Here is a 27235-nt window from a genome sequence, read left to right as displayed (position 1 = left end):
AAGTTCCCAGTGATCTCCCATCCAGCCACTGATCAGGTTACACCTCCTTAGCTTCACCACTGTATAGGGTTAAGCGGTTTCAGATGATTCACAGCCCCACCTCCACCCCGACCCCGTACCGTCAACATATGCCCTCACAAAGTGAGGCCATTGAGAATTTGTATTCTAAAAATGAGAAGGAAAAGTCACCCCATAGGACTTGACAATACTAAAAATTATGAAAACTGGACCTCAGTATAGGGTTTATAGCTTCCCCACTCAGATGCCATAATGTATCAGCATAGGTGTATATGAAACACACCTTGACATTTGCCAGAAGGGTACAAAAGATGGGTCAGTTAGTTTCTGGAAACAGAGATAATGCAACAGTTAAGGGAAAGCATGGAATGATGTCTGGTTAACAGGAGGTAGTGACAGATGAATACTGTCAAAAAACACATTTTAGCAAAAGACTTGGGAAAGATTCACTAGATGGTAAGATTGTGGTCAAGGCTCATTCAGACCATGGTTGTAAAATTATCCGCAATGATCACCAAGCAATGTCCACATTCAGTTCATTATGATGCTTCATTAATGAAGTGCACAGGGGTCATTTACAAGCTTTCAAATCTCTGCCCAACTGTTGAAATGTGTTAGTGCAAGCTCGCTGCAGAACTGACTCCAGCTTTGATCACGGCATCTTACCATAAACAGAAGAGAAAACTTTGCATTATGGCATAGAAATAGCTCGATATTTCCAGGAGACAAACATTATTACAAGCAAAGAAAGTGTAAAGAGAGGTACTTCAAATGATATACAAACTTGCATTTAGAAGCACCAGGTTTTGAAATTTTTATTTCCTAACTCCAAAATTCAACACGCTCTGTAGATTTAATAGCTCCTTCACATTCCAAGACAATGTGAGGTGTGAAAAAGAGACATTTCAAGCTTTAGGGAATATTTGAGTATTATGTGCACATCTCACACAAAGCAATAACCATACCTACTGTGGAAAAATAAACAGATAAGTCTGACTGGACAAATTCATCCCTGATTTAGCTCACATGCTAATCTATGAACTTTGACTAAAACATGGTAAATGGATGCATGTTACCTACCATCACCAGTCAATACCTCCTTCAGGACAGGAAGATGGACCCATGACCACTGCATAGCACCTGGCTTCTTCATCAAACATGCTATTGGTGGGTGCCATTCTGTAGGGGACATAACATTTCTCTCTCTGGAGAAACTCAATATGGTGATGCATTCTTTAGTTGCAAACATCATTTGCTCTCTTAATAAGTTTCATTTATTACCGCTATGGTTAAGTAATATGTTAGCCGAATGGCATCCACTGAAAACAGTGGCGCTGTTTCAATGCAGCTGGGTCCCATCCTGCTCTAGCAGGATGGCTATAGAAAAAAGCTACTTGACTTAGGCCAAAAAAGGTGGTGCCTTCTCATACCAGTATTGCCCCCTCCAACCCCCCAGGAGTGACAATGCTGATATTAAAAAAAGAGTCACCCAGTCAATGTTCCCTCTAATTTTTTTTCATTTATTTGAGGAATGAGTTTTGTTCCAGGCAGCAGTATCAAGGCAGATGTGCACACGTGCATTCAGAGTGGGGCCTTCCTCATTCAACCTGAGTGGGATCTAAAATTAACTGGATATTAAAAAACTTGTGTGTGTGTGTACATGCACACACCTTAGAGGGAACACTGGATCCAGTCCATGTGGATCCTTTCTACAGGCATTATTCAAGCAACGTCAGATTGCTCTACACAGAACCAAGCCCACATCACTATGATGAATAGTTATAGAGAGCTTTAAAAAAACAACAACCATTACAGATAGTTCGTAGAGTTCTATGAGAAATTGTGAAATGTGGAAATGGTTTACTGTTGTTTTTTTAAATGCTTGAGAAGCATAGAAAAGGTTTATTAAGCAGGGAACACACCAGGCAGTATCTATAAAGCAAAAATTTCTAGTTGCCCAAAATGTGGTTAGAGTCCATTGTACAGGGCAAACTAGTGGTGGTCAGTCCTATAACGCTTTACTACAAATGCCTGTGGGATAAGAATTCATTTTAGAGGTAGGCAACTCAAATACTAAAGTTGACTGTGGTTCTTAGAGTCTGCTACCATCTGTTCTGCCATCTATCTCAACTCTACCAAGCAGATGTTAGATGTAGCAGATTCTCTGAACTGGGATATATGGGGTAATACTATTATATTTACATATAGCATAATTAGGTGGAAGTGATTGCCCTGTGTTTTATGAATGTCTCGCTACATTGGAAAGGTTCAGTAACAATCCTGGCATGCTAGAACAGGATAAGTGCACTAAAGTGATGCTAGTATGGGTCTAAGAAGAACAAGTTGAGTCACAAGAGAAATGTATTACTGTATTTTCCTATGTTGTCTACATAAATCAATGACCAATGTTCAAAAGAAATGGACTGTGAATGGTGTCAATTGTAGGGTGAACTCATGATGACATTAGGAGCAAGGTCATATATTAATCTGCCTGCAGAGATGTTATTGGAAATGACAGACCCATGGCAAATTCTGCACATTCCAGTGTAACATATAGAAAGATGGCCTGTCTCCTGTTCAAAGCTGAGGTCTGTGGAGTGATGGTAGAGCTGGAGAGAGTACTTTGAAATCCTGAAAATAGGTGGATTCATGGAGCAACCATTCTCCATGGAATGGTGAATATAAGATACAGATCAGGTATGTAAGATGTCCAGCAAGGGTGTTAGGACTTTGGATAGCATAGTGGAGCTGGAGAAGGCTAAAGGCAACAAGAAGGTAGCCTAGTGTTGCTCCAGCACCGGTCGGAAGCCCAATGAGAGGTTAATTCCTGCCGAGGGAGGTGTGTGGTCTTGGTCCTACCTTCCTGGTGATCTGGCACCAAAGCGAGTGCTCTCTGGAGTAACCAGTACATTTCATGACATATCTGATGCTGCCTTAGGGATGAAGGTAGGATACCAGGAACAGAGATTGTTTCTGAGGAGCGAAGTATCTAAAGATAGCAGGGGTTCCCAAGGTGGGAGCTAAAGAAAGCATGGTCTCTTGGTGTTCCTCTCTCTCCTTATTTGTGGAAGTCTTGTTAGGAGAGAGTTCCCTGATGATTGTTTCCTGAGACATCCCAGGATCCTTGATATCCTAAGACTCTTCCTCCAAAGTAGAGGACATGAGCTATGACAGACAGCCACACTTGTGGAGTGGCTTCACTCCTCTCTTCAAAAAGTATATAGGGTGTGTGTGTGTGTGTGTGTGTGTGTGTGTGTGTCTGTGCACACATGCATGTGTGCATGCGTGTGTATCTTTCCACATGATGGCAGCCATTCATATGGTAAGACCTTCTATCTATTCATTACAGCTGGGGATAGGTGGGCAATTTGTTTTTTGTGGCAACTCCGTGGACCAATTGCTCTATCTCAAAATTCTTTAGTGGTTACTTGTTGTTATAAATTTATTCTCCTACATGGTGAGATTGAGATCACAGGATATTTAGCCATTAAAAACAAATGCTGCACCTCCGGGGGTCACATATGGCTCATGTATAAGAACAAGAAACCATCGAACTGCAAAGAAATATAACCTCTCGGCAGCACTCTCCTGTAAAAATGTATACATTCATCCTGGTATGAATCAGCCACATTTTCAAGATGATGAATGTGGTTCATTTTTAACAGATGGATGAAAGGACTTTGGGAAATGTGCTGCAATGTTTACTGCATCTTTTTTCTTAAGACTTCAGAGCTAGGTGCAAATGCTGTAATGTAGAGCATATGCACATGTAAGATTCCAGGTACAACTCCTGACATCGACCAGCATGGCTGCAAGTGGCCATTGCCCCAGTCCTTGGGGGAGGTGCAACCAGGCACTGTAGACTGTACTGAGCTCAGTGGGTCTGGTCTGATTCAATATAAGGCAATCCATTATAATGGCATTCTCAACTAGACAATCTGAATTACTGGGATGAGGCGTCAATCCAGAGACAGTCATACTTAAGTCCCATTGAAATGAATGGGACTGATGCTAGCCATGATTACTAGCTACAATGCAGCACAGGGTTACTTCTGGGACTCTGTCTCAGATTCTGGCATAAGATGTGGCTGTGAAATGGCCAGAGTCAAAATGTGTTTAAGAAATGGGAGAGCTTTTATAAAAGAAAGCAACTGTGTAACTCTGAACAGGATTGCCAAGGTTGGATTGTATAAAATTTTAAATAATAAAAATAGAATACAATCTTTTTTTGAAAACCAAAAGATCTAAAATTTTGATTTCTTATTTGATATAGCACATCATTATTCACTACCTTTACGGTCCATTTGTTTAAGGGGGCGGGAGTAAAAGTGCTTAAGCATACTTTATACATTTGTGCTGTGAGCTTAACTACTTTCATTACTAAATCGATAGCTAATTATAATTAGACGAGGAAACGATTTTTTGAAACATGTACAATTTACACAGTCAATGCCTTAACTGCAATGTGAGTTGCTTTCTTGAAAGTGTTTCACTAACCTTTTCCTTTATCACCACTGGAAGGATCATCAAAAGTGGGCAATCCATTGATAACCAGCAGCTCCACAGAAGCCCTTTTCAATCCCGCTAGTTTAGGTAGGGAGGGCCAAGTTTCAGCTTGCTTGCTTAGGTTTAGTCACCTGGGCTGAAATCCTGGTTCCGCTGTGCCATAGACTAAGGGGCACATAGAGGCTAAGACATCTGTATCGACCCCATCTCCCTTGTCATGCTTCCCCCATGGAGGGTACACTGTTGTTTGCAGCCATTCCCAACAAGCCAAGGCCCTCCAGCACCCCATCCTGTGGTATGCAATGGCCCACTTCAGCTCAGCCATGCATGGGCAACACTGGGGCCTGGTAAACAGCCAATGACTGGATGCTTCCAGGTATGACTCAGGAGAGCTTTGACTTGCTGTGAATGGCGGCAGTGGTACATCAGGCATGAGAGGAGCATGGCAAGAGAGGGGAGGCATACAGTGACACTGTATGGGAGCAGGATCACAGCCCTGGGCTTTGAGACATTCTTGCGCATCAGTTCATGCTATCCCAATGCAAACCAGGTGTATTATGATTATAATAAACATATAGGCAGTTCAAATGGATTTTTTGAAAATAAAACATGTAAGAGTACAATTGTCATCACCAAGTCACACCGTTCCATGGAGTTCCATGGAAGTATCTCACACACCCACACAAATGCGCCCACATAGAAGAGGCTAGCAGCAGCGCTACCCCCCACTGCGACTCAGTAAAGAAACAGGCAACTGAAAATGCAAAAAGTTCTCTTCTTGGATGCTTGCGCTTGCCAGCCATCAAAGGATTCCTTTTCCCAAGCAGCAGAACAAAAATAAAAGCTGGTTGACAAAACATTTTTTTCCTTACAAAGATGTGTCAACCCTGAGCTTGTAATTAAGAAGTTAAAATCTGTGATTTATATATATATATATTTATATTTATATATATAAAAATAGATGATCATACTAAGACTAAAAAAGTGAAAGAAATTTTCCATGTCAGTACTATATATATATATTTGTGTCAACATTTTAGCAACAGAGTACCCTTCTGATACAGAAACTAATAGATACGAAGGATGCCGTTTCTATGCAAAACTAACATATTTATCCAATTACTGTTATCAGTTCCTTCAGGAACTGCCATTTTGGTTAGGTAATGAAGGTAGCTGCAGAAAAAAAAAACACTACTGGATGCCAAACCTGCAGAGATTATATCACAAGAGATTAATTGTTCCTGTCCAATTATTAGACTTCCCTACAAACTGGTGATGATGGGCAATCTGGTGGACTCCTGTGTGTAAATTACCTATGGTGGCTAAATAACCGACTAGGACAAAGAGTGTTAGAATTCAAAGAAGAACCAGACTAAACAACATGAGTATTCTGAGAGGAACTCTATTACTCAAAGTTTTCCTTTTTTTAAAACCTATTGGCCAATGGAGTGCAAAACATACACTTGTTTCTGTGGTACAAAAAGAAAACAAAACTCAGAGATATTCCCTCAACGGTAAAGATCATTTTGGTGACCTGAAGTGCAATATGGAAGCACCCCAGAAAGAAGGTCTCGCCTCCTCCTTGGATTTTATATATCTATATCTATATCTATTTAAGTTATATTTTGTGTGTGTGTTAGACCTTGGGCTTAGCCTGATTTTGGACATTTCTATTCTTTGTTTCTTTTCTCTTTTGCTTTGTAAAGGAAAAACTACACCTTGGAACCCCCACCCTTCCCCCCCTCCTTTCTTCCTGCAGCATAAAAGCAAATGAAGCTCGGAAATGTCTCCTGTCATAAAAATCTGAGAAAAATCTGAACTCTCATAGGAGCGGACCATTGTCTGCACAGCTCTCTGAATGAAACAGGAAACAGTTCAGTCTGGCACCTGGTACTCTTTGGGAAAGCACAAAGGGGAGCCGGTGGCTGTGCCGCTCTCATGTTTTTTGTTTTTGTTTTTTTGTAGAAAACGGTACGTGTTTGTGGCATGGTCCATAGTCCAAGAGCATAAGAAAAGGAGAAAGTTGGCTGTTTTTATGTTTCAATAGCTAAAAGATAGTCATCTCTGACCAAAGCCAGGATTATCTGCACTGTCTTTGCAGTAGAAGGGCAAGACAAACAAGGAACCATGTGAGCACTGATTGGCTGGAACGGCTTGCTGAAGAGTCCACTTCCCTCCTGTCAGAATCAACGAGTGGCGCGTCGGTGGTGATGAACTCAAACTCTGTTGGACAAATGTCATCGGTGCAACCGCTTCCGCTTCCTGAGCCACTGGTCTCATCGCCTAGGAGAGTAAAAGCAGGAAAATGGGATGAGCTGGCTATCAGACCTGACCCTGTCTTCAGAGGGCCAAGTTGCCTCAGTGGCATCGCACCAGCTACGGTTGGTGCACCAGTTACAGTTCCTCCTGGACACACTTAGCCCAGCCACACGTAGTCATGCCCTGGTAACATCCCACTTGGATTGCTGCCAGGGGTGTAGCTATAACTGAGCAGATGGGTTCAAAGAACCTGGGCCCTCCATCTCCTGAGGGTCCCCTAGCTCCACCCCTCCCTATTTTCTTCATTATCTCCCTCACTCCAAGGGGCCACCAGGGAGGGGGTAAACATGGGCCCCCTCTCCCTTAGCTGCACCCCTGATTGCTGCAATGCATTGTACTCAGGGATACCCTTGAAGGCAAGTTGGAAAATATATTTAATGCAAAATGTGTCTGAGGTTGGTACAGATCACATTTTATTAGTCTTAAAACAGCTGTACTGGCTCCTGGTCCATTTCTGAGCTCAGTTTACTGTCCTCATGCTGACAGAAGGCTGGATCACCTTCTCCCATATGAAGCTGTTACAGACTTCCTCTGAGGACCTTCTACAAGACCTCCTGCTTCAGATGGACAGTGTTTTTTCATGGCTTTTCAATGACTGCACCCCCAAACTGTGAGATGCTCTTCCCAGATAGATTTCCTGATGCTGGATTTGATATCCATCCTTTCAGCACCAAGTGAATCTTTTTATTTCTCCAGGCCTTTTAGATATCTAATCCAACAGATAGAACTCCCATTAACCTCAGCTACAAGGGCCAAAGATGATGTTGTACCAACAACATCTGGGAAGCCAAAGTTGAGAACCCTATTTTAGATGCTTATTATTATTTTGGCTTTAATTTCTCCTGCAGCTGTGGTGATTAACTCAAACTCCGTTGGACAAAGGTCACCAGTGCAACTGCTATCTTTGTTTTTCATATATTGTATTTGTTTTGATTTAAATTATTAGCCACTCTGGGAAGTTCCACCTGAAGAGCAGAATAAAAATCCCCTAAGCAAACAAACATAGAAGAGAAATTTGAGGATGATTCCTCCTATCTGCTGATTTCTGATGGCAACTAATCTGAAACATCAACCTAGCTTGCATAATGTTGAAAACATAGAGCTTCAGTCAGCTGTAAGTCCTGATTTCACATTCCCTTTCAGGTGTGAGAGCTGCTGCAGTACAGCTACTTGTCACACTGCTCATGTTATGCCAGAAGTCCACTTCTGTAGCGTGGCTAATCTCACAAGACCCAGAGATTAGGATATAACCTTCACTGTGTGGGAAGGAGGCATGCTGCAGTGAATCCCATGCCTCAAAATGAATGCCTCATTCATTTCAGTGGGAATTTCAGCTCTCTCCCAGTGAAATGAAATGGATTAAGGTGGCTCAGGGAAGGCCCTGAAATGAAACAATGAGCAAAAATACTTGGCTGCTGCCCACATACAGCTCATCCTTCAGCACATCTCAGAAAAGACAAATCTGAAGCATCAGTTGACACTGGCAGAATCAGACAATGATTTCATCTAAGAACATCCTAGAACGAGCATTTTAAAGCCCCGAGAACAAAGTTGCAACAGAGTGGATCAAGTTTCTATGTGGGAAGTGGTGCCTTACTCGTGTCCTGAAAGTTCACATCATTTCCATTGTATGCATTCTTGAGTTTGTTAGTCATGACTCTCAGGGCCATGATTTGTTGACGTATGTAGGTGTCAGGCCTGGTGATGTCCACATCCACTTCAGGATTGTTGATCTGGTTGGTAAGTCCATCATTCATAATCTCTGGCAGATATCTATGCAGCAGAATGAAGAATTGAGCTATGTTATTATTAAGATACATAATTATTCCCTGAAAGCTCAATTTAGCCATGCTGTGTGTATTCAGCTTTTGCTGTAAACATGTTTACATGATCACTCACTCATTCCACTAAATGACAGCCCTTCTTTTTAAAGCTTTTTTTTTTAATGAAGTGCAAAGACAATCTGTTAATGTTTTTCCTCCCCAGAAAGGGCACAGTGGGCAAACCCCACAATTTAAAATTCACTAAGGGCTGGTTTGGACAATACTCCAATGGACCCATCCTAAACTCATTGGGAAAGAGTGTGGACATGCACATCACCCCCACTCTATGACCTGGTGTGCCATCACCTAGTTGCAATTGCTAAAGCAATTACTATTTTGATACTTTAAAGTTGTACTAAAACTGTGGGTTGAGGGCTGGTCCACCAGAATCCTTGCACAATTAGATGACAGTGGGCCAGGGTATATGTGTGAAAGGGAGTGGGGAGATGGATTTGCCTGCCCCTGTTGTTCCCCCACACATTTAAATGGGCTTGTAAACAGCAAGGTACAAAAATCTGTACATGATCTAGTCGTGTAGTAGAATCGAAAACTGATATTACTATAAAGTTACTATTAATGTTCCTGTAAACATCTGTCAAGTGCTTAAAATTTCCATATATTGAGATTAAGGGCCAATGTGACACAAGATCCTCTTCCTTATGTTAATTTTGTGGTAAGGGAGCTGTTGCAATGTGGCTCCTTCCAGAGCCATGAATTTAACAGAAATCCCACCTCATGAGAAGGCCATGTTGCAGTTCTTCAGCTCACCAGGAGAGGCAATGCTGGTAAAGGGAGGCGCTGCGGCATTGTCTTCTTTGTGATTTCAGACTGCTGCTAACACAAGTGCCACAAAGAACCATCCATGCTGCATCAGCCCCCACAGTGTCAAGGGTAACAGGAGAAGCTGCCTTGAGAGACCTAAATAATCTGGAGTGTCTTTATTGCTATCCCTCCCTGTAAGCAGGAGGGTTGTAATCATGTGCACTGTACATGCCCACAGGAGCATGCCAGCAAGCTGGTCCCCCCTGTCTGTAACCTGTCCTGCTCCATAGCCCCGCTGCACATCCTAAACTCGGGGAAAGAGGGTGTACACAAGTAGCAATAGCAATAGCAATAGCACTTACATTTATATACCGCTCCATAGCCGGAGCTCTCTAAGCGGTTTACAATGATTTAGCATATTGCCCCCAACATTCTGGGTACTCATTTTACCGACCTCGGAAGGATGGAAGGCTGAGTCAACCTTGAGCCCCTGGTCAGGATCGAACTTGTAACCTTCTGGTTACAGGGCGGCAGTTTTACCACTGCGCCACCAGGGGCCAGTTTTACCACTGCGCAACCAGGGGCCACCAAGTACAGTGTTTGTCTTCAGACACATGCATTTTAGCCATGGAGGTAACTTCCCCATGATTGGGAACTCTTGTGGGGCTAAGTCATGGGAGGATCCCTCCTCAGGTACAGCACTGGTCTTTGCAGACAAATGCTATACCTGTGCACACAATGGGGATTATGGAATGTAGGGGTGAAGCTTGCCAGTGTGCTCTTAGTGGTACTGAACTGTGTGTGGTGCACATGGTTAAATAACACCTGAATAAGTCTAGAGAGGTCTCATTAATGAAGTTTTCCAGGTAGCAGACCCACATGTTAAGAAGCAATCATGAGGTTCCCATTGCTAAAGCAGGATGGGTGAATAGTGTTTGCAGGGGAGAACTGCCAGTTGGGAGGGGGTGCTTAACTCTTCTTTGCTCATATTATCATGACACCTTTTTGCTCATATTGCTGCTCCCCAGATTTGTATGTGTCATTTGGGAGCCCCATTTGTTTTCAAGGCCTCTGTTGTCTCATTTCAGGCCCTCTGCCATTCATTCTGGGACCCCTTTGGAGGATCCTAATTTGTTTTTGAATCCCTATTCCCTATTGTTTTGGCTGCCAACTGTACCATTGATGGCTGTACAACACACAGCCATCTCCAGGGCCGTTCCCAGACAGCAAATTTACTTTGCTTCACCACTGGAATGGTGGGTGTGCATTTGCACATCTGGGGGATGTACCTCGAAGTCCCTGTGGGACATTGAGGTGCACTCCATACATGATTACATTAACTTAGCCTGAATTATGCCCATGCTAGTTCCACTTTTTACGTCGGCTTTTTGGGATACTTCAAAGTACCCTGCAGGGGCATATCTAGGGTGGGGCAGGCAGGGCACGTGCCCCGGGCGCCACTTGAAGGGGGCGCCATTTCTTAAAATTAAAAAAAAAAAAGCCTGCCAAAAACAAAATGGCCACCGCTCATCCTCAAATGGCCTATGTGAGGCCCTAGGCCATACCAGGCCTCACAGAGGCCACTTTAGCATGCATGGTGGCTATTTTGTTTTCAGCTGCCATTTAAAAAAAAAAATTTTTAAAAATGGCCACTGCACATGCTCAAATCGTCCCTGTGAGGCCCTAGAGGCCAGAAGGGGGGAGGGGGGACCTTTGCAGACCCCCAGCCACAGCCTTTAGGAAGCCCCCCGAAGGGGCTACAGGTAATTTTTATTTTAATATATATATAATATAAGTCACTGTACACATATTCAGTTATGTGACTTGTATGTGACCTTCAGACTTGTATTTTTAAGCTGATATTATGGTAAAGTTATCTGAAAGATGGGTGTCAGATGTTTGGACAGGGGGCGCAATTTCAATGCTTGCCCTAGGCTCTATTTTCCCTAGATACGCCTCTGTTCACATGTGCCTTGTCAGCATTGGTATCAACCAGTGTCTTTATGCCACCTTTATGCATTATATATTTTGTAAACATTCCTATGGCAAAATACATGTGTTGCTACATTGTACTCATGACAGAATCATGACATCTTCTCCATAACTGGCCATTGATAGCCCCTGATATAGTTTGATTGATTGGTCGGTCAATAAAAGATATTACAAAAACAGCATAAAATGCTAGTGCTGTTTCCTTTTAAGGAAATTGCAGTGTGCTCTTTGGACTGCCATGTAAGCATACTTGGAATCAGTGTCTTTGAAAGCATATTATGTATACAAAATAAGCCCTATTCACAAGTTACGTTCAATGCACAAACAATGGTACACTTCATATCTGTAGCCTGTGTTTGAGGGGCCTGTACCCAGGTCCAGCTTTTAAATGAATCCATGTACAAGCATTCACAGAAAAATGTGTACATGTGTAGCATCTGTAACATCTGAACATAATCTAACATCTGAATAGGGCTATAGATATAAAGAAAATCAGAATTTATCTGATGGCATTTTCAGCTCAGTACAGAAAGGAGTGCTTACACATGCATTGTAGAATGTGGAGCTGGTTTTATCACCTTTTTGAGACAGAGGATGTGTCTGGATGTGGATTTTAAAACATCAGCACATGTGGTACAAGAAGTCCATATAGAGTTTTGTGACCCTTTCTTTGCATTTGTGAACCTTTTGGAAGTTTGGAACTCATGAAGCTATAAAACGAAGGGATTATTGAAAGAATAGTTGGTGCTTTTAGATTTTATGTATTAGCCCATATGAAATATTAACATAATGGGTATTATTGGTTATTTTAATGTGTATGTATATGTGAATTTTGATGATTTTAAGGATTTATGTATTGATTTGAATATATATGTGGGTAATTCTAAAACAGTATATATTAAATATCCAGCAACTTTCATCCTTTGGTATGTTTTGAGAAAAATCCTTACAATATTAGGTTGCAGTTGAATGTGTCCCCTTAATGTCTTTTTACAGATTTATTTAATATTGCATACCGCAAAGGTTTTGTGTGGGTGGGTTCTTGTGGTGCAATATAGAGTTTCTATTGGACTCACCTAGGTCCTCCTCCTTTTTGTTGCCATTCTTTCACCTGAAACATGTCCTTTATTTTTATTTATTTTTTGTGGGGGGGACTCTTTAAAAAGTTGAAAAACTTCTGTGGAGAGGGGTGGGAAAGTTGGCCTCATGACTGTAAACTATGAGAGCAGGTCCGCCCTTCCCCATGCCAGGGATGCACCTAGGCAATTGGGGTGCCTCCAGCAGCCACCCTGCGCCCGCCAAGCCATGCCTCTGTTTTTTGTTTTTGCATAATTCAAGCCACCATGGCATGTGTGTGGCTGAGGGGTGGGCCGGGGGGTGAGCTGAGCAGGACTTGCCTCCCACCCCCCAGTGGGGGTGGCCGGAGTGACCACTCGGCCTGTCCATTCGGCCCAGAGGCTCTTGTTTACTGCGAGGCGCTACAGCGCACCGGTGCAGTTAAAATAGATTGCCACAAGCCCATGATGCCACGCGCTGGAGCGCCTCGCAGTTATCAAGAGCCACTGGGCTGAATAGACAAGCCCAGCGGTCACTTCGGACAACACCGGGGGAGCAGGCAGGCAAGTCTTGCTAAGCTCACTCCCCAGCTGCCACTCCTCGCTTAAATTATACAAAACAAAAATACCGGAGGTACGGTGTGGCGAGGTGGGCACAGGTGGTTGCAGGAGGCCCCCCCCAACCATTTGGAGTCTGTCCCTGGAGGCCATGGACCAGGGCCCCAATGTCCGGGGGTAAGAGCGCCTCTGCCCCCACCCCGCCCTACCAACCAGTCAATCCTCAAGGAAAAACATTCTGAGCAAAAACCACTCTGAGCAAAGTGACTTTCAACAGCAACTGAGTGCTTCCATATTTCTATGTGACACCTTTTTGCTTCCTGATAAAATAATATACTGGAGAGTAATTGCAGTGCTGTTGGTGGTGGCAGCAGCCAGAGGGGCAGGAAGTGAGGGGTACATACCAGCTGACAGAATGTCAACAAAACATTAAGCAAAAGCACTTCCAACAACAACATATGGTTTAAATATAGTGGCAGAAATAATAGCTGTAAGGAGGCAATCGCTAGAATGCCTAAAAATGTAAGAGTAGCATCCTTAGCGGGATTCATCCATCCCCTGTGGGGCCATGAGCTACCATGGTGGGTCTTTTGAGAGGACAGAGAGGAGGTCCCTTTGTCCAATGTTCATATTAATGTGCAGTGCATCAAACTATGTGCAGCAGAAACTAAGATTTTGTACAGTTGGGCCTATTGAGTTTAATAAGGATGTGGGCTGTTTCCTAAGAAGAAACAGAGGGGGCGGGGATAATTGTTTGCTTTCCATTGTCATAACCTTATACAAAAAGTACATTACAGCCTTCTGTTGCGCCCTCTCATTCTTTGTGGGCCATCTTCATTTTTTGTGCTTCCCCTTTCTTTGTCCTTATTTCCCCTCCCTCCCTCTCGGTCACTTTCGATTCATTCACCTTTTTCCTTCTGTAAGCAAATTCTGAAGGAAGGGGATGCTTGTGGGTAGGGGTGGGCTGCAGCCGCTGCTTGTGCAGTTGGACACAAAGTTTATAATAAACCTGCATGCTTCCTCTGTAACATGTAAGAATGCAAAGGCAACAGCCGCACCCATTGCATGTCCCCAGCATCTGGGATTCAGCCTGTGCACCTGGAGGTTCTCCATAGCCATCATGACTAATAGCCACAGAGGGATCTCTCCTCCTCCGTGAATCTAACCCCCTTTCAAGCCCATCTAAGCCAGTGGTCATCACCGCATCTAGAGGTGGTGAGTTCCACAAGTTAATTGGCTTTCTTTTTGTGTATTCTGAACAGAGATGGGCCTCAGTGCTGAATGTGATTTAGAGGAATTTCCTAGCTAAAGGACTTCAGCAAGTAATTAGGTGGAAATCTAATCTAAGTGATTAGGTGGGAAATTAGCTGGGGACATGCAATGGATGTGGCTGTTGCCTTTGCCCTCTTACATGTTACAGAGGACTCATGCAAGGCTTATTATAAACTTTGTGTCCAACTGTACAAGCAGCAGCTGCAGCCCACCCCTATCCACAAGCATCCCCTTCCTTCAGAATTTGTTAACAGAAGGGGAAAGTCAAATGAATAGAAAGTGACATGTGGGGAGCAGGGAGGGCAGGGCTGGGATGACTCGCCCCTGGTGCTCTGACACTTTGAGCTGCACCCCCAAGACAGTGTTTGGATTCAAACCAGAGCCAGCATGACCAGTAACAGTAACTTGTGACTTCACAGTCAGCCACAGAATTCTGCCATCATGGTTCCCCTTGGAAACCTGCGAAGATTCTGCAGCAGGCTCACTTGGCAGCGTTTTAGATTAGCTGAAGCATCTTCGATAAATTGGCTGTCTTCGGCTGCCAGTTTATGAGTAGCTTAGTTGTCAAGATGGGTGGCTGTTGGTCATGTGTGGCCTGCAGGTAAGTCTCTGGCATGGTGGGTGAAGCAAAATCTAATGGCGGTGTGGACTTGGTTTTTAAAGATGCCCTTCCGTTGTTTTAGCCTGTTTGGGCAGAGAACTGAAGCCCAGCCTGCTGTGTTCACACGTGTTTGTGCTCCCTGTGGGAACTTCAGTGGTCACAAGTTCACCACCACTATTCACACCACACAGCTTCTCCTTGAAATGCAGGCGGCCCTCGAAGGTCACCTGCTTGGCTGATTTCCACTGTGTTTCTTAAGCTTGGAGGTCCTAGACCGGTGAAGCTGTATCACTCAGGAGCTACTGGCTGGCTCCTGTGGGCCCACTTGGGGGGTTGTGGGGAAATCCTGCCCACCAGTTGAAGCTGACTTCAAAAGCTTCCCCCCAGCACCCCCATGTTATGTCCAAGAACATGCCTAACCTTTTCTTCTTTCATGTTCCCATAGGTCTCACCCAGAGGCAGAACCAAAGTGAGTTGCTCTCTTCTCTACCCTTGACTCCTCTTAATGCTTTTGGCTCTGGTGTGGCCAGCTGAAGGGATGGGGTGGGGGGAGTGATGAGCAGGAGGTGTTCAGACATAGCCCAAACCCAGGTGTGGCATATACTGCCTCATCAAGGTGAGCCCATCTCCTTTCCATGTTCAGAATGCCAGTAATTGGCTGCTGAATCAAATGCCAATTTCGTCAACTGTCCCCTTGATACCTTTGGCAGGCTGCCTCCCTCCTATTTAAAACACAAAACAGCATGTATGTGTCCCTTTGGGGGGGATTTTTAAAAAGTGGGGAAACTACACTGGAGAGGGGTGGGAAAGCTGGCCTCATGACTGTGAACTACGAGAGCAGGCCCACCCCCCGCCCCGCCACAACCAGTCAATCCTCTATGAAAAATACTCTGAGCAAAATGCAGTGAGTGACATTCAACAGCAATTACATTCACTGCTCCCAACTATGGAATCATCCAAAATTAGCAGGGCCACCTATAAGGATTATGGGAGAGGACATACTTGGCTGCATGTGAATTAAAATTAGAGGGAGGGCACATACTAGTAATACCCCTAGTAATACTAGTAATACCCCTAGTATTACTGGGGGAGGAGACCCTCTCTTTCCTGTGATTTGCTACTAAGAATATTTCTCCTTATCTCTGCAGGGATGAAGATGAAGAGGGGGCACTGACAGGTAAGTGGATGATGAGAGTGCCTGCTTCTCCTCAGGGCTCCCCAGCCCCCAAGGGAAAGCCTCCTTGGAGAACTGTTTCTCTTAGACAATGGAGAGAGATGGGCAGACATCCATCCGATGGATGGATAGCAGGAGGGCAGGTTCAGCCACCTCTATCCTTTGCTGTTGATGCAGCCGAAAGTGTTAGAGGAGACTGGGGGGGGGGGAGGCTCTGTGAGTCACATCTAGCTATCCTCCATTCGAAGAGGAGATGGGGAAAGGGCTGCGGCAGCAGGCAGGTAGGTTTGGTCATTCTCCTTTAGAGGTTGTGCACTTTTGAAAAAGTCCTGCAAGAACCCTTTGCCCACACCCAGCCCCAAGACATCCTTTGGGTCTTTTTCTCCCTGCCTTCAAGAAGAGGAAGCTAATTGTTTCAAAAGTATCTCATTTTTTTGACAATTACATGGGTCAAGATGGAATTGGAGGATCACCTGAAAACAAGGGCAACATTTCCTGGCCAATGTGCTCTGAGCTCAGACCAAAGAGACTCTTTCTTTCTCCGACCACAGTTTTCTACCTCTAGGAGCCAGGCCTGCATTCCAGAGATCACAGCTATGCTTCCTGCTTATGGCATCCAGGCAGATTTTCAAGACCCCCCCCCCACCCCACTAGGCCAAGAGGCTGTAACTGGGGGTTGGTTCGTGAAACAGAGATAGTCCATGTCCAGAGGCGTAACTAGGGGAAACGGCGCCCGGGGCAAGCACTGAAATTGCGCCCCCGCCGCCGCCACCCCCCCAGCATACATCTGACTGACACACATGTGTTTTTTCCTCACAACAACCCTGTGGAGTTGGCCTGTATCTCAAACAACAGAATTATGATGCAATGATTGATGATACACACCACATTATACTTCGGTTTTTCCTCACAAGCAAGAGACAATCTCCAAAGGTCCTTGCATATAACCCCCTCCCCCATTTTTCTTGCCAAACTTTGTGTCTTTAGCAGGATACCACGGGCACTTGTTAAAGCTAACACTGCAGGTTTTTCTGAGTTGGAGCTGTTATAGGAGCACTTCAGCGTAAACTGAGATCACAAGGCAAGCTTTCACAGTGCAAAAACGAGCATGCCAGCAAGCAGAACTCATGGTAAAACTCTCTTGAAACACCTTGTAACAATGCACAGGCAGTTATGTTACACTGCTTGAGTCAACTCACACTGCTGTACTACCCAGGCTGTGGGAACTGACTCTCAGTTCCATATACATGCATGCATTTAAGATTGAGTGCCAAAGAATCTTTATGATTGTTTTTCTTTCTTTTGGGGCGGAGAGAGGAGCATATAATGCAAACATTAACACCTGTTAGGCATCTGAGAACCATAGTTGGGCAGCTAAATAAAAGCCTGATTCTTTAATATGTTTTTTCCCCCACGTGTGGCTTCTGTAGTTTTTGCAACTCATTCAATTTCTCACCCTGACACTTGGTCTGCTGCTTCCACCCGCCCGCCACCGAATCCTTTCTTCCGTGCGGGTGTCCGTGTGTGTCCTCGTCGTCCTGCCTGCGCCTGCTGCAGTGCAGCCCCAGCCCCAGCAACCACGCTTTCCTCCGCGATGGCGACCGCGCCACCACGTGCAGGCGAACAGAGGAGGACGGACGCACCGCACACATGTGCAGCGCGATACGGCACGCCGGCCGAGTCACGCATGCGTGCATCACTGACTAGAGACCCTCTGGCTGGCAAGCCACTAGAGGGCCTCTTTCTGGCTGTTCCAGACTAAGCGAGCGACGGAGCGAGCGAGCCTCAGCAAAGGGCAGGCGCAGTGAGCAGCATGAAAGGTGCCCGCCGCAGCGCCTGCCGCTGCCAAGCCAGGCCACTGACTGGCCGCCAGCAAAGCAATGGGGGGGGGGCGCGGGCGGTGCGGAAGGGACCGCTCATGGGGGAGGGTGCGCCGACGCGCTTCCTTGACTGCTGCAGCGCTGCTGCACTGAGCAGGAGAAATTTGTATTAAAATTTTTTTAAAAAAATTGGTCATGGCGGCGCCCCCCATGTGGCCCAAAAAGATGGCGCCCGGGGCACGTGCCCCCCTGCCCCCCCTATAGTTACGCCTCTGTCCATGTCAACCATCAGCTCCCATTCTGCTCAAAGGAGAAGTTTCTTTCCTCACACAGAAGGGAGAGCCCATAGCCCAGTAGTGGAACAATTGCTTTGCATGCACAATGTCTCCTGTTGAGACTTCATCATCTTCTGTTAAAGGATCTTAGCTATCTAGGAAAAGGCCTCTGCCCAAGAGTGGCTGCCAGCCAGAGTAGGGCAAAGAGAGTCAAGAGCATGACTTGGTAGAAGGCAGCTGCACTTGTATGTACAGCAGGCAGAGCCTGGCCATTACACTCCCTTCTGAAGTGTACTTGGTGAGGGCTGTCTTGCCAGTCAGTGCTATGCAATGTACTCCTCTTCATTCCTTGCTTGTTTCCTTGGGTGGCCCACCTCACCCACAATCCCAGGCTACTTCCCAGCTGGCTAACCTAGGCAGAAAAGGGAGGGCATTTCTATCAGGCCTACAAGCCACGATCATTTCCTGATTCCTGCTTTATTTCCTTTCAGGTCATCCCAGAAACCCAACCCATGTTGCACCATTTTCTGGGGGACTCCCCAATGTTCCAGGGGACACTCTGGGGAGAGAGCTCAATGAGGAACCCTCCGTGCCAGAACCTCTTCCAGCACCTTGCATCACCAACAACATCCTGGGGGAAGAGCTCACTGAGGAACCTTCCGTGCCAGAACCCCTTCCAGCACCTCGTATGACCAATGACATCCTGGGGGAAGCGCTCATTGAGGAACCCTCCATGCCAGAACCACTTCCAGCACCTCGCATGACCAATCACATCCTGGGGGAAGAGCTCACTGAGGAACCCTCCATGACAGAACCCCTTCCAGCACCTCACATCACCAACAACATCCTGGGGGAAGAGCTCACTGAGGAACCCTCCATGCCAGAACCACTTCCAGCACCTCGCATCACCAATGACATCCTGGGGGAAGAGCTCATTGAGGAACCCTCCATGCCAGAACCCCTTCCAGCACCTCACATCACCAACGACATCCTGGGGGAAGCGCTCATTGAGGAACCCTCCATGCCAGAACCCCTTCCAGCAACTCACATCACCAACGACATCCTGGGGGAAGCACTCATTGAGGAAACCTCCATGCCAGAACCCCTTCCAGCAACTCACATCACCAACGACATCCTGGGGGAAGCGCTCATTGAGGAACCCTCCATGCCAGAACCCCTTCCAGCAACTCACATCACCAACAACATCCTGGGGGAAGCACTCATTGAGGAACCCTCCATGCCAGAACCCCTTCCAGCAACTCACATCACCAACAACATCCTGGGGGAAGCGCTCATTGAGGAACCCTCCATGCCAGAACCCCTTCCAGCACCTCACATCACCAACAACATCCTGGGGGAAGCGCTCATTGAGGAACCCTCCATGCCAGAACCCCTTCCAGCACCTCACATCACCAACAACATCCTGGGGGAAGCGCTCATTGAGGAACCCTCCATGCCAGAACCCCTTCCAGCAACTCACATCACCAACAACATCCTGGGGGAAGCGCTCATTGAGGAACCCTCCATGCCAGAACCCCTTCCAGCACCTCGTATCACCAACAACATCCTGGGCGAAGTGCTCATTGAGGAAACCTCGATGCCAGGGCCCCTTCCAATGCCTTGCATCACCAATGACCTACTGGGGAAAGTGCTCATTGAGGCTACCTCAGTGCCAGGTCCTTCCATCCTCACAGACACTCCAAAGGAAGCAGCTTCTGTGTCAGAGCCCTTACTAGAGCCTTCCATTGCTGATAATTATCTTCAGCAAGAAGTAGAACTCCTCAAAGGGTTACAGCATGACTATGTCCAGCAGCGTAAGTATTGCGACACCTCAGAAACCTTTTGCATTTACACCCAGCACAAAGATCAGCTGCAGTTTTGATACCCAGCCCAGATGATGGACTAAGCCCTAACACTGCCCTTTTTGCAAGTCACCAGTACTCAGCCTGGTCAGCGCATACAACATTTGTTCCTTTTTGCTCTCTTTGTTGCAGAACTGAGGGTTCGCCGCATTTCCCAACAGTTCCCTCGTTCTCTCCGGGCCATCAACCTGCAAATTGGACACATGCGGACAAGGCTCATCCACAGTGAAGTTCGGCTGCAGCGGTGCGAAAGGGAAGGTATGTTCACAGAATGCCCCTGAAATTGCTGCTGGGCTAAGAATGGCTCTTTTGCTCTGTTTCTTTCATGCTGAAATGCTTGATTTGAGTCTGCATCTAAGGTTTCAGAGGGGAGGCCTGTGAGTGGGTTGTCAGTACTTGCTGAAGTGTTCCTTCGTTTTCTGTCTTTCATGTGTCCAAGCTCCAGTGCCTGTAATCCAAGCAGCTTCTCAGAGTGAGCAGTGAGGGCAAGTGATGGTGGGTGTGGTAGGATGTCAGCCTTTGCAGCTGACCTCCTGCTGCTTCTTCTTCTCTTGCAGATGTTCCTGCAGACCCTGCTGTACTTCTCCAGCCCTCTGGGTCTGATTCATCATTGTCCTCTGCCTCCCTGGAGGTTGCCTCCATCCCTCCACCTCTACCTCTTCCCTCCTCCTGCATCCCTCTCCACCTCCTCCTCCTTCCCCACCTCCTCTGGAGCCAGACCTCAGCAATGTGAAAGAAACTCTGCAGAATTTGGTAGAGATGCAGGTCCATCAGCTGCGTGACCGTAAGTCTCACAGAGGCAGCACTCCATAACCTCTACCTTTTCCATCCTCATTGTGATTTTACAATCTAAAAAACCTATAGTCTAAAAAGAGAGGCAGGGATACAATAGAAGAAGTAGAGGGAAGCTGAGGTGGGGGCAAGTGGGGGAAAGATATGTATGTATTTCAGCCGCAGCTCCTTAGGACCAGGAAGACCCAGGTTTGAATTCTCATGCAGCCATGAAACTTGCTGGGTGACTTTGGGCCAGTCACTTGTCCCACAGCCTAACTTACCTCATAGGGTTATTGTGAGGAAAAAATAACCATGTATAAACCTCCCTGAGCTGCTTGAGGAAGAGCAGAATATGAATGCTAAAAGGAAAACAAATATCAGCCCTTTTGAGTTTAAGCTGAGATGAAACAGGAAACCAAGGAGGATGATATACAATTGTGCATATTGCAAATCCTCGTTATAGTGTCATCAATGTACATGGGCAAAAGTTCCCTGCCACCAGGAGCATACAGTCTAAAGTTTGGCTTTGGAGAGAGAAGTGAGGAAGAGGAGGAATGGGAGAGGAAAGCATAAGGGGCATTCAGTTCAAGCCGATGGAGCTGCCTCTACTGAGGCATTAAGCCAAAGGCTGCGCAGTGGAGGTGGGTTTTCAGGTATCATTGGAGGGATAGGAGAGAGACGAGGGGCCACATCTGAGTGGCTGTTCCAGACCCAAGGGTCAGCGAGAGGGAAGAGAAAGAGTTGTTTTAGAGAGCAGGAGACCTTCAGGTGGCTCCTGAAGACAGAGAAGCTGGAAGAGCAAAAATAAACCTGATGAGGTGCAAGTTCACCGGGGGGTACATAGCCATGGAGGGTTTTCAAGACAGAGAGGAGGAGTCTGTGCTGAGCATGGAAGGGGACTAGAAGTCCGTGCAGGGACTGACATGGTGGAAGACAGGCCCCTTCACCCTGTTTGTTTTCTCTCCTTCAAGGCCAAAGAGACCTCCGCAGCTGCCAGGAATGTGTACAAAGCTTCAAGGCACTGAGGGGACAACTGAGGCGGCTAAGGAGCAGACTGGCCAGGGTGGAAGCCACTATGGGGATCGTGGTTCCTCCAAGGGAGCTGGACGTTGCTGAGGAAGAAGGGGAAGGCAAATTAAAAGAGACAACTGTGCTACTATTTACATAAGTAGCAATAAAATGCTGTGTATATATTTTTAAAATATTAAATATTTGTTTTAATAGGATGTAGAGATAGAACAGCAATAAAACTTGCATATTTATTGTTTTTTTAAAAATGTTTTATTTTAAAGAAAATACATTTGTCTTGCTTTGAATATTCTTTGGGTAGAGTTGGGTAAAAAGGTCTTTGGGTCAAACTCAGCTACAGAAAAGATTCTCTTGGCCAGTCCACTCAGGGCCAAGAGATGTTTGAGAGGTTCAAGATGTAGCTCAAGATAGACAGTTCCTTGCCAGGAGGCTCATACAGAGCTTGTCTGCCCCAACATGTATGGCTAGGAGGCTGGATTTTGGCCCTGAAGAGAGATCTGCCCCGTGTGGAAGAGGATGGAATGGTGATGCGGAAGAGGAAGCTTGATTTAGGGCAGGGCTGCACAACTCCAGCCCTCCACCTGCTGTTTGGCTACAGTTCCCATCAACCCTGACTATTGGCTACTGCGACTACTGGGGACTATGGGAACTGTAATCAAACAACAGCTGGAAGGCCCAAGTTTGAGGCCAAATGTTATTCTCCAGCCCTCTTATTTTCCACCAAGAGCCAAGGCAGCAGCTGGAGGCTTAGATCCAGGCGGAGTCAAACTGAGTGACTGATTTGGCCCTGGGGGAACAGCTAGGAGGTGGCACCTCCATTTCCTTTGCAGGAAGAAAAGCCGTGGGGGTGGCTCTCTGTAGAGCATGACAGGAAAGAACCAAAAAAGGCAGCCTCCATATCAGGCCACCTCCCAGGACCTTCCAGCCTTGCTTGTACTCTGGCAGAAGAACCCAAGGAGACCACCTTTATATCATGAGAGCTCTCTATCTGACCTCCACCCAGGGCAATCCATCCCTGCTGATACTTCAGGGAAAGAGAATGAAGAGGCCCCCTACATAGCAGGCCTCCTCCCAAATGCAGGATCAGCAATGAGATTAGACCTTTAGCCTCCAGGCTGTTTTTCTGCTGGAGAAGAGAGAAGAAGGAAAGCCTGAAAGAGAGCACTTGTCACTGCAGATGTTAGATCTGATATGACAATGAAATAAGACAACAATGCAGGGACCACTGCATTAGCTACACAACTCAGTGGTCGAATGCCTGTCCTTGACCATCTCTAAGAGCCCTTAAAGATGGTCAAGTGTAAGGACAAGAATACGTTTGCTCTTGAGGCTCATTGTGCATGCACTGAGAAGAATCATTAGAATCAACAGAAGATGCCTTCTTAATGGGATACATTGGGCTGAGTGTTTGCACCTAGAACAACACATCACCATGGGAGTGCTGTGCCCATGAATGCAGTAATGCAAAGAGATGATGTTTCAGACAAATGGTGCGCCTGATTCAGACAGCTCTAGGCAACAAGCTTGATACTCTGGCAATGATTCAGGAATATCATCCAATCTTCAAGGTCAGTTTCCTTTTAAAAGTGAAGAGAGAGTTTCTGTAATCCTGACACCATTATTACATTTTATTAACATTATGCTAACTGGATGGTCATACACTGATTTTCTTAAAAGGATTCAATTTCCTGGCCAGAGTGACCAACATTTAGACTACTAATTGCTTTAACTTAAGAGAAATAAAAAGCTCCAGGAGATATGACTGTTTTGGATGCCCCTTAATAAAAATGGAACTACTTTTATAGAATTTCCTTATTTTGCCAAGACCAGATGGCTGAATTTTGAAAGCACATTTAGCAAATAGTTTCTCTCTCTCTTTTCTTTTGATAGGGAATAGTTCATATCTGTATCAATATATGCCAGCCCAGGGCCAACTCCAAAAGTAAATGGGATATTTGGCCCAGGGGTCGGGGAGCCAACAGATCAGCAGCTGAAAGTCCCTTGCTGTTGCCTAGCAACTAATACACATCCCTTTGCCTTGGCTCAGCAAAACTGCCAAATCAGGTCTCAGCATGGATATCACAAGCCACTGCACACCTAACCATGACAGTGCCTGCAACGAGGCAAGAAAGGATGCATCTTGTCAAGAGAAAGGCACACCACCTGCATTCAAGGGTGCAACTTGGGGGGGGCAGCCAGGGCACGTGCCCTAGGTGCCACTGAGGAGGGGGCGCCACACCAGTTCCTGCCACCCCCACCCCATTGCCCACCGGCCCGGCCCCAGGGCCCCTCAGCCACTTGCCATCCTGCTTGCCTTGCCCTCCGGCTCTGGCCGAGGATCCGAGCGGCCTGCAAACTGCAGAGAGCTCTTCTTCTCTCCCCGCCTCTCAGCTGATTGGCAGGTGGGCGGGGCTTCCAGAGAGGCCTCCCAGAAGCCTGAACTTGGCATTCCCCAGCAAGCCCGGAAGGAGGCAGGATGGAAGAGTTCTCTGCAGCAGACTCTCTGCCCAGACCATCCAACACAGCTTTTGCAAGGTAGACGGTGAATTCCTTTTTGTGGTTACCCCCCCACCCCACCCCAGGTATATAGGGATCTGCTTGCCATAGGGCTTTGATCGGGGGGGGGGGACGGGACTGAGAAGTCTCTGAATATTTAATTTAAAACAGATTGAAAAATTTCTGGCTTTAAATTTCTGGCTTTTTACTATCTAAAAAGGCCTGTTGCTTGTTTCAGGGCAGAAAATTACAGTACAAAAACTTCTGGAACAAACAATATTATATTCATTCATTCATTCATTCACTCATGTCCTTCTCCTTTGACATTTTTCACCAGGGGCTGGCTCCTCACTGGGAGACTACATCCCGTTCTTCTCCCCTCTCTGCCCCTCATCGTGGGCTGCTTTTAAGGCTCCTTTGCAATCCAAATACTCCAGTCCCTCCCTTTCCATTTCTGCCCCGATAGCCGTTATTAATTCCCCCAGATCATCCCTTCCCCTTGCTCGTCTCTGTCTCCTGATCCTGGCTCCTCCCCCGGGCAACCCCTACCCCTCATCAGCTGAGTCACGCCACTGACATCATCAGTGGGCACCGTCTCGCCTGTCAGGCCAGCTGCTGCAGTCCAGCCGCCCGCTCTGCCTCCAGCCGACCCAGGAACATCCTCCGACCTCCCGCCCTGCCTCCACATGCCCTTGCCATGATTCTCATTTTTAAAAAAACAAAACAAAAAAACACCCTTTTAAAGGAACAGAATTTCTACGCAATGTTTTCTGAGTAGGATTAATGACAGAAGCAGACCTGCTGTGGATTTCCCAAAAGGCCAACCATTTTGACAATGGCTATGATCACGTCCTGATTTGTTCATTAGTGTTCCACCTGCATTAATCACTTTTACACTCTCACATCTCTCAAGCCCTTGCTCATTTATGACCTGATAATAAGATATCACTAGCTGCCTTTCAAAAGAGGTCCAGAAAGAGCAGTCCTTCTGTGTGTCATTTGCTAATTGCTAGCCTAGAATTAACTCTGCCTGACCTCCTCTTAATTAGCAGTCAGTTGTAGGGCAAAGAGGGATTTTAATAACCAGAACTGATCTTGACATAGTGACTTCTTCAGCAGGATGTTGAATGGCTTCCTTTATCATAACCTCCATTAGAATTGGGCCCAAAGTCTAAGACATGCTGAATAATATGACATAGAACAGGAATATTTAGGGCATATTTGGACTATAAACATATACCAGTTTTATATTAATCATACCTGTCTCCAATGAATCCTGTAAACTGTAGTTTGGCAACAACACAGAGAACTTCATGATCTCTAGCTCCTTGCTGTCAATTACAATTTTCAGGGTTCCCTGGGGAGAGGGAGTTGTTCAACCAGTCTAAAGCTGCAATCCTAAACACACTTAGTAGGATGTAAGCCCACTGAACACATGCATAGGATTGTGCTGAACCTGGAAACAGATCCTTCAAATGCAGATAGAAAGTGTATTGCTGCCTGTGTTAAACATAACATATGAATAATGTTGCAGATAGCGTTCCAGTGCATTGACCTTTTGCACTAACTCTCCTAATGACCACTAGGGGCACTGGGATTAGAGCTAGCTAGTGAGGGTCTTCTTATCTGTCCCTGCTTGTTTCTACTCTACAGGTGAAACTCGGAAAATTAGAATATCGTGCAAAAGTCCATTAATTTCAGTAATGCAAATTAAAAGGTGAAATTGATATATGAGACAGACACATTACATGCAAAGCGAGATAAGTCAAGCCTTAATTTGTTATAATTGTGATGATCATGGCGTACAGCTCATGAAAACCCCAAATCCACAATCTCAGAAAATTAGAATATTACATGGAACCAAGAAGACAAGGATTGTAGAATAGAACAATATCGGACCTCTGAAAAGTATAAGCATGCATATGTATTCAGTACTTGGTTTGGGCCCCTTTTGCAGCAATTACTGCCTCAATGCGGCGTGGCATGGATGCTATCAGCCTGTGGCACTGATGAGGTATTATGGAAGACCAGGATGCTTCATTAGCGGCCTTCAGCAATTCTGCATTGTTTGGTCTCATGTCTCTCATCCTTCTCTTGGCAATGCCCCATAGATTCTCTATGGGGTCAGGTCAGGCGAGTTTGCTGGCCAATCAAGCACAGTACACTGTATACTTTTCAGAGGTCCGATATTGTTCTATTCTTCAATCCTTGTCTTCTTGGTTCCATGTAATATTCTAATTTTCTGAGATTGTGGATTTGGGGTTTTCATGAGCTGTACGCCATGATCATCACAATTATAACAAATTAAGGCTTGACTTATCTCGCTTTGCATGTAATGCGTCTGTCTCATATATCAGTTTCACCTTTTAATTTGCATTACTGAAATTAATGGACTTTTGCACGATATTCTAATTTTCCGAGTTTCACCTGTATGTCTCCTACTTTGACTCCTGAGGTACTTCCTGTAGTGAGTCAGTGGGTCCTCTTCCTTTCCTCCTAGAGAGAAGATGAAAACGTCTCTCTCTCCCCCTACCTATTCATTATGTAGCTAGATAGGATAGGCCTTTCTTATCTCAAATGTACTTCATCAATAAATCAATTTAGTTTAGACTCTACAGTGATCTCCATGCATGTTCCTTAAATAGCTGCAACAACTAAACTCTGCACTCTGTAATTGGAGTGGTAGCTTCCTTGGACTTTGCTAAAATAATCATAAACCCCAACAAATAATTGTACCTATGTACAGCTCTGTGCCTGTGAACACTGAACATAGATTGTACGAGTGGTGAATATAACGTGTGATAGTTCTGTTGTATAGATAGGAATTCAGAGTTGGCCTTGCTCAACAAATGGCAGTTTCCGCTTTGTGTGTTCATAATCTTTCAAAATGTAGCTTCGG

General features: G+C 45.7%; 1 protein-coding gene and 1 long non-coding RNA gene across 7 annotated transcripts in view; one reads left to right on the top strand and one right to left on the bottom strand.

The window, feature by feature from the left end:
- Positions 1 to 818: 818 nt before the first annotated feature.
- Positions 819 to 27235, bottom strand: part of GPC6 (glypican 6) — a 1119686-nt gene continuing 1093269 nt past the window's right edge. For all 6 annotated transcript variants that reach the window (XM_053305384.1, XM_053305385.1, XM_053305387.1 and 3 more), the window contains 2 exons: positions 8441 to 8616; positions 819 to 6807 (listed from right to left, as the gene is read on the bottom strand). In XM_053305384.1, coding sequence (XP_053161359.1) covers positions 6605 to 6807; positions 8441 to 8616 — 379 coding nt within the window. In that variant the 3' untranslated portion in view covers positions 819 to 6604. The remainder of the gene's footprint in view (positions 6808 to 8440; positions 8617 to 27235) is intronic.
- On the top strand, positions 15114 to 18919 carry LOC128349321 (uncharacterized). The gene is made up of 3 exons (XR_008318736.1): positions 15114 to 15375; positions 16055 to 16083; positions 18667 to 18919. It is a non-coding gene; the product is annotated as an uncharacterized LOC128349321 (long non-coding RNA).

Source organism: Hemicordylus capensis, chromosome 3 (assembly GCF_027244095.1).
Source record: "Hemicordylus capensis ecotype Gifberg chromosome 3, rHemCap1.1.pri, whole genome shotgun sequence".
Taxonomy (NCBI): Eukaryota; Metazoa; Chordata; class Lepidosauria; order Squamata; family Cordylidae; genus Hemicordylus; species Hemicordylus capensis.
The sequence above is the reverse complement of the archived record's forward strand: the minus strand, read 5'-3'. Positions and strand labels throughout refer to the sequence as shown.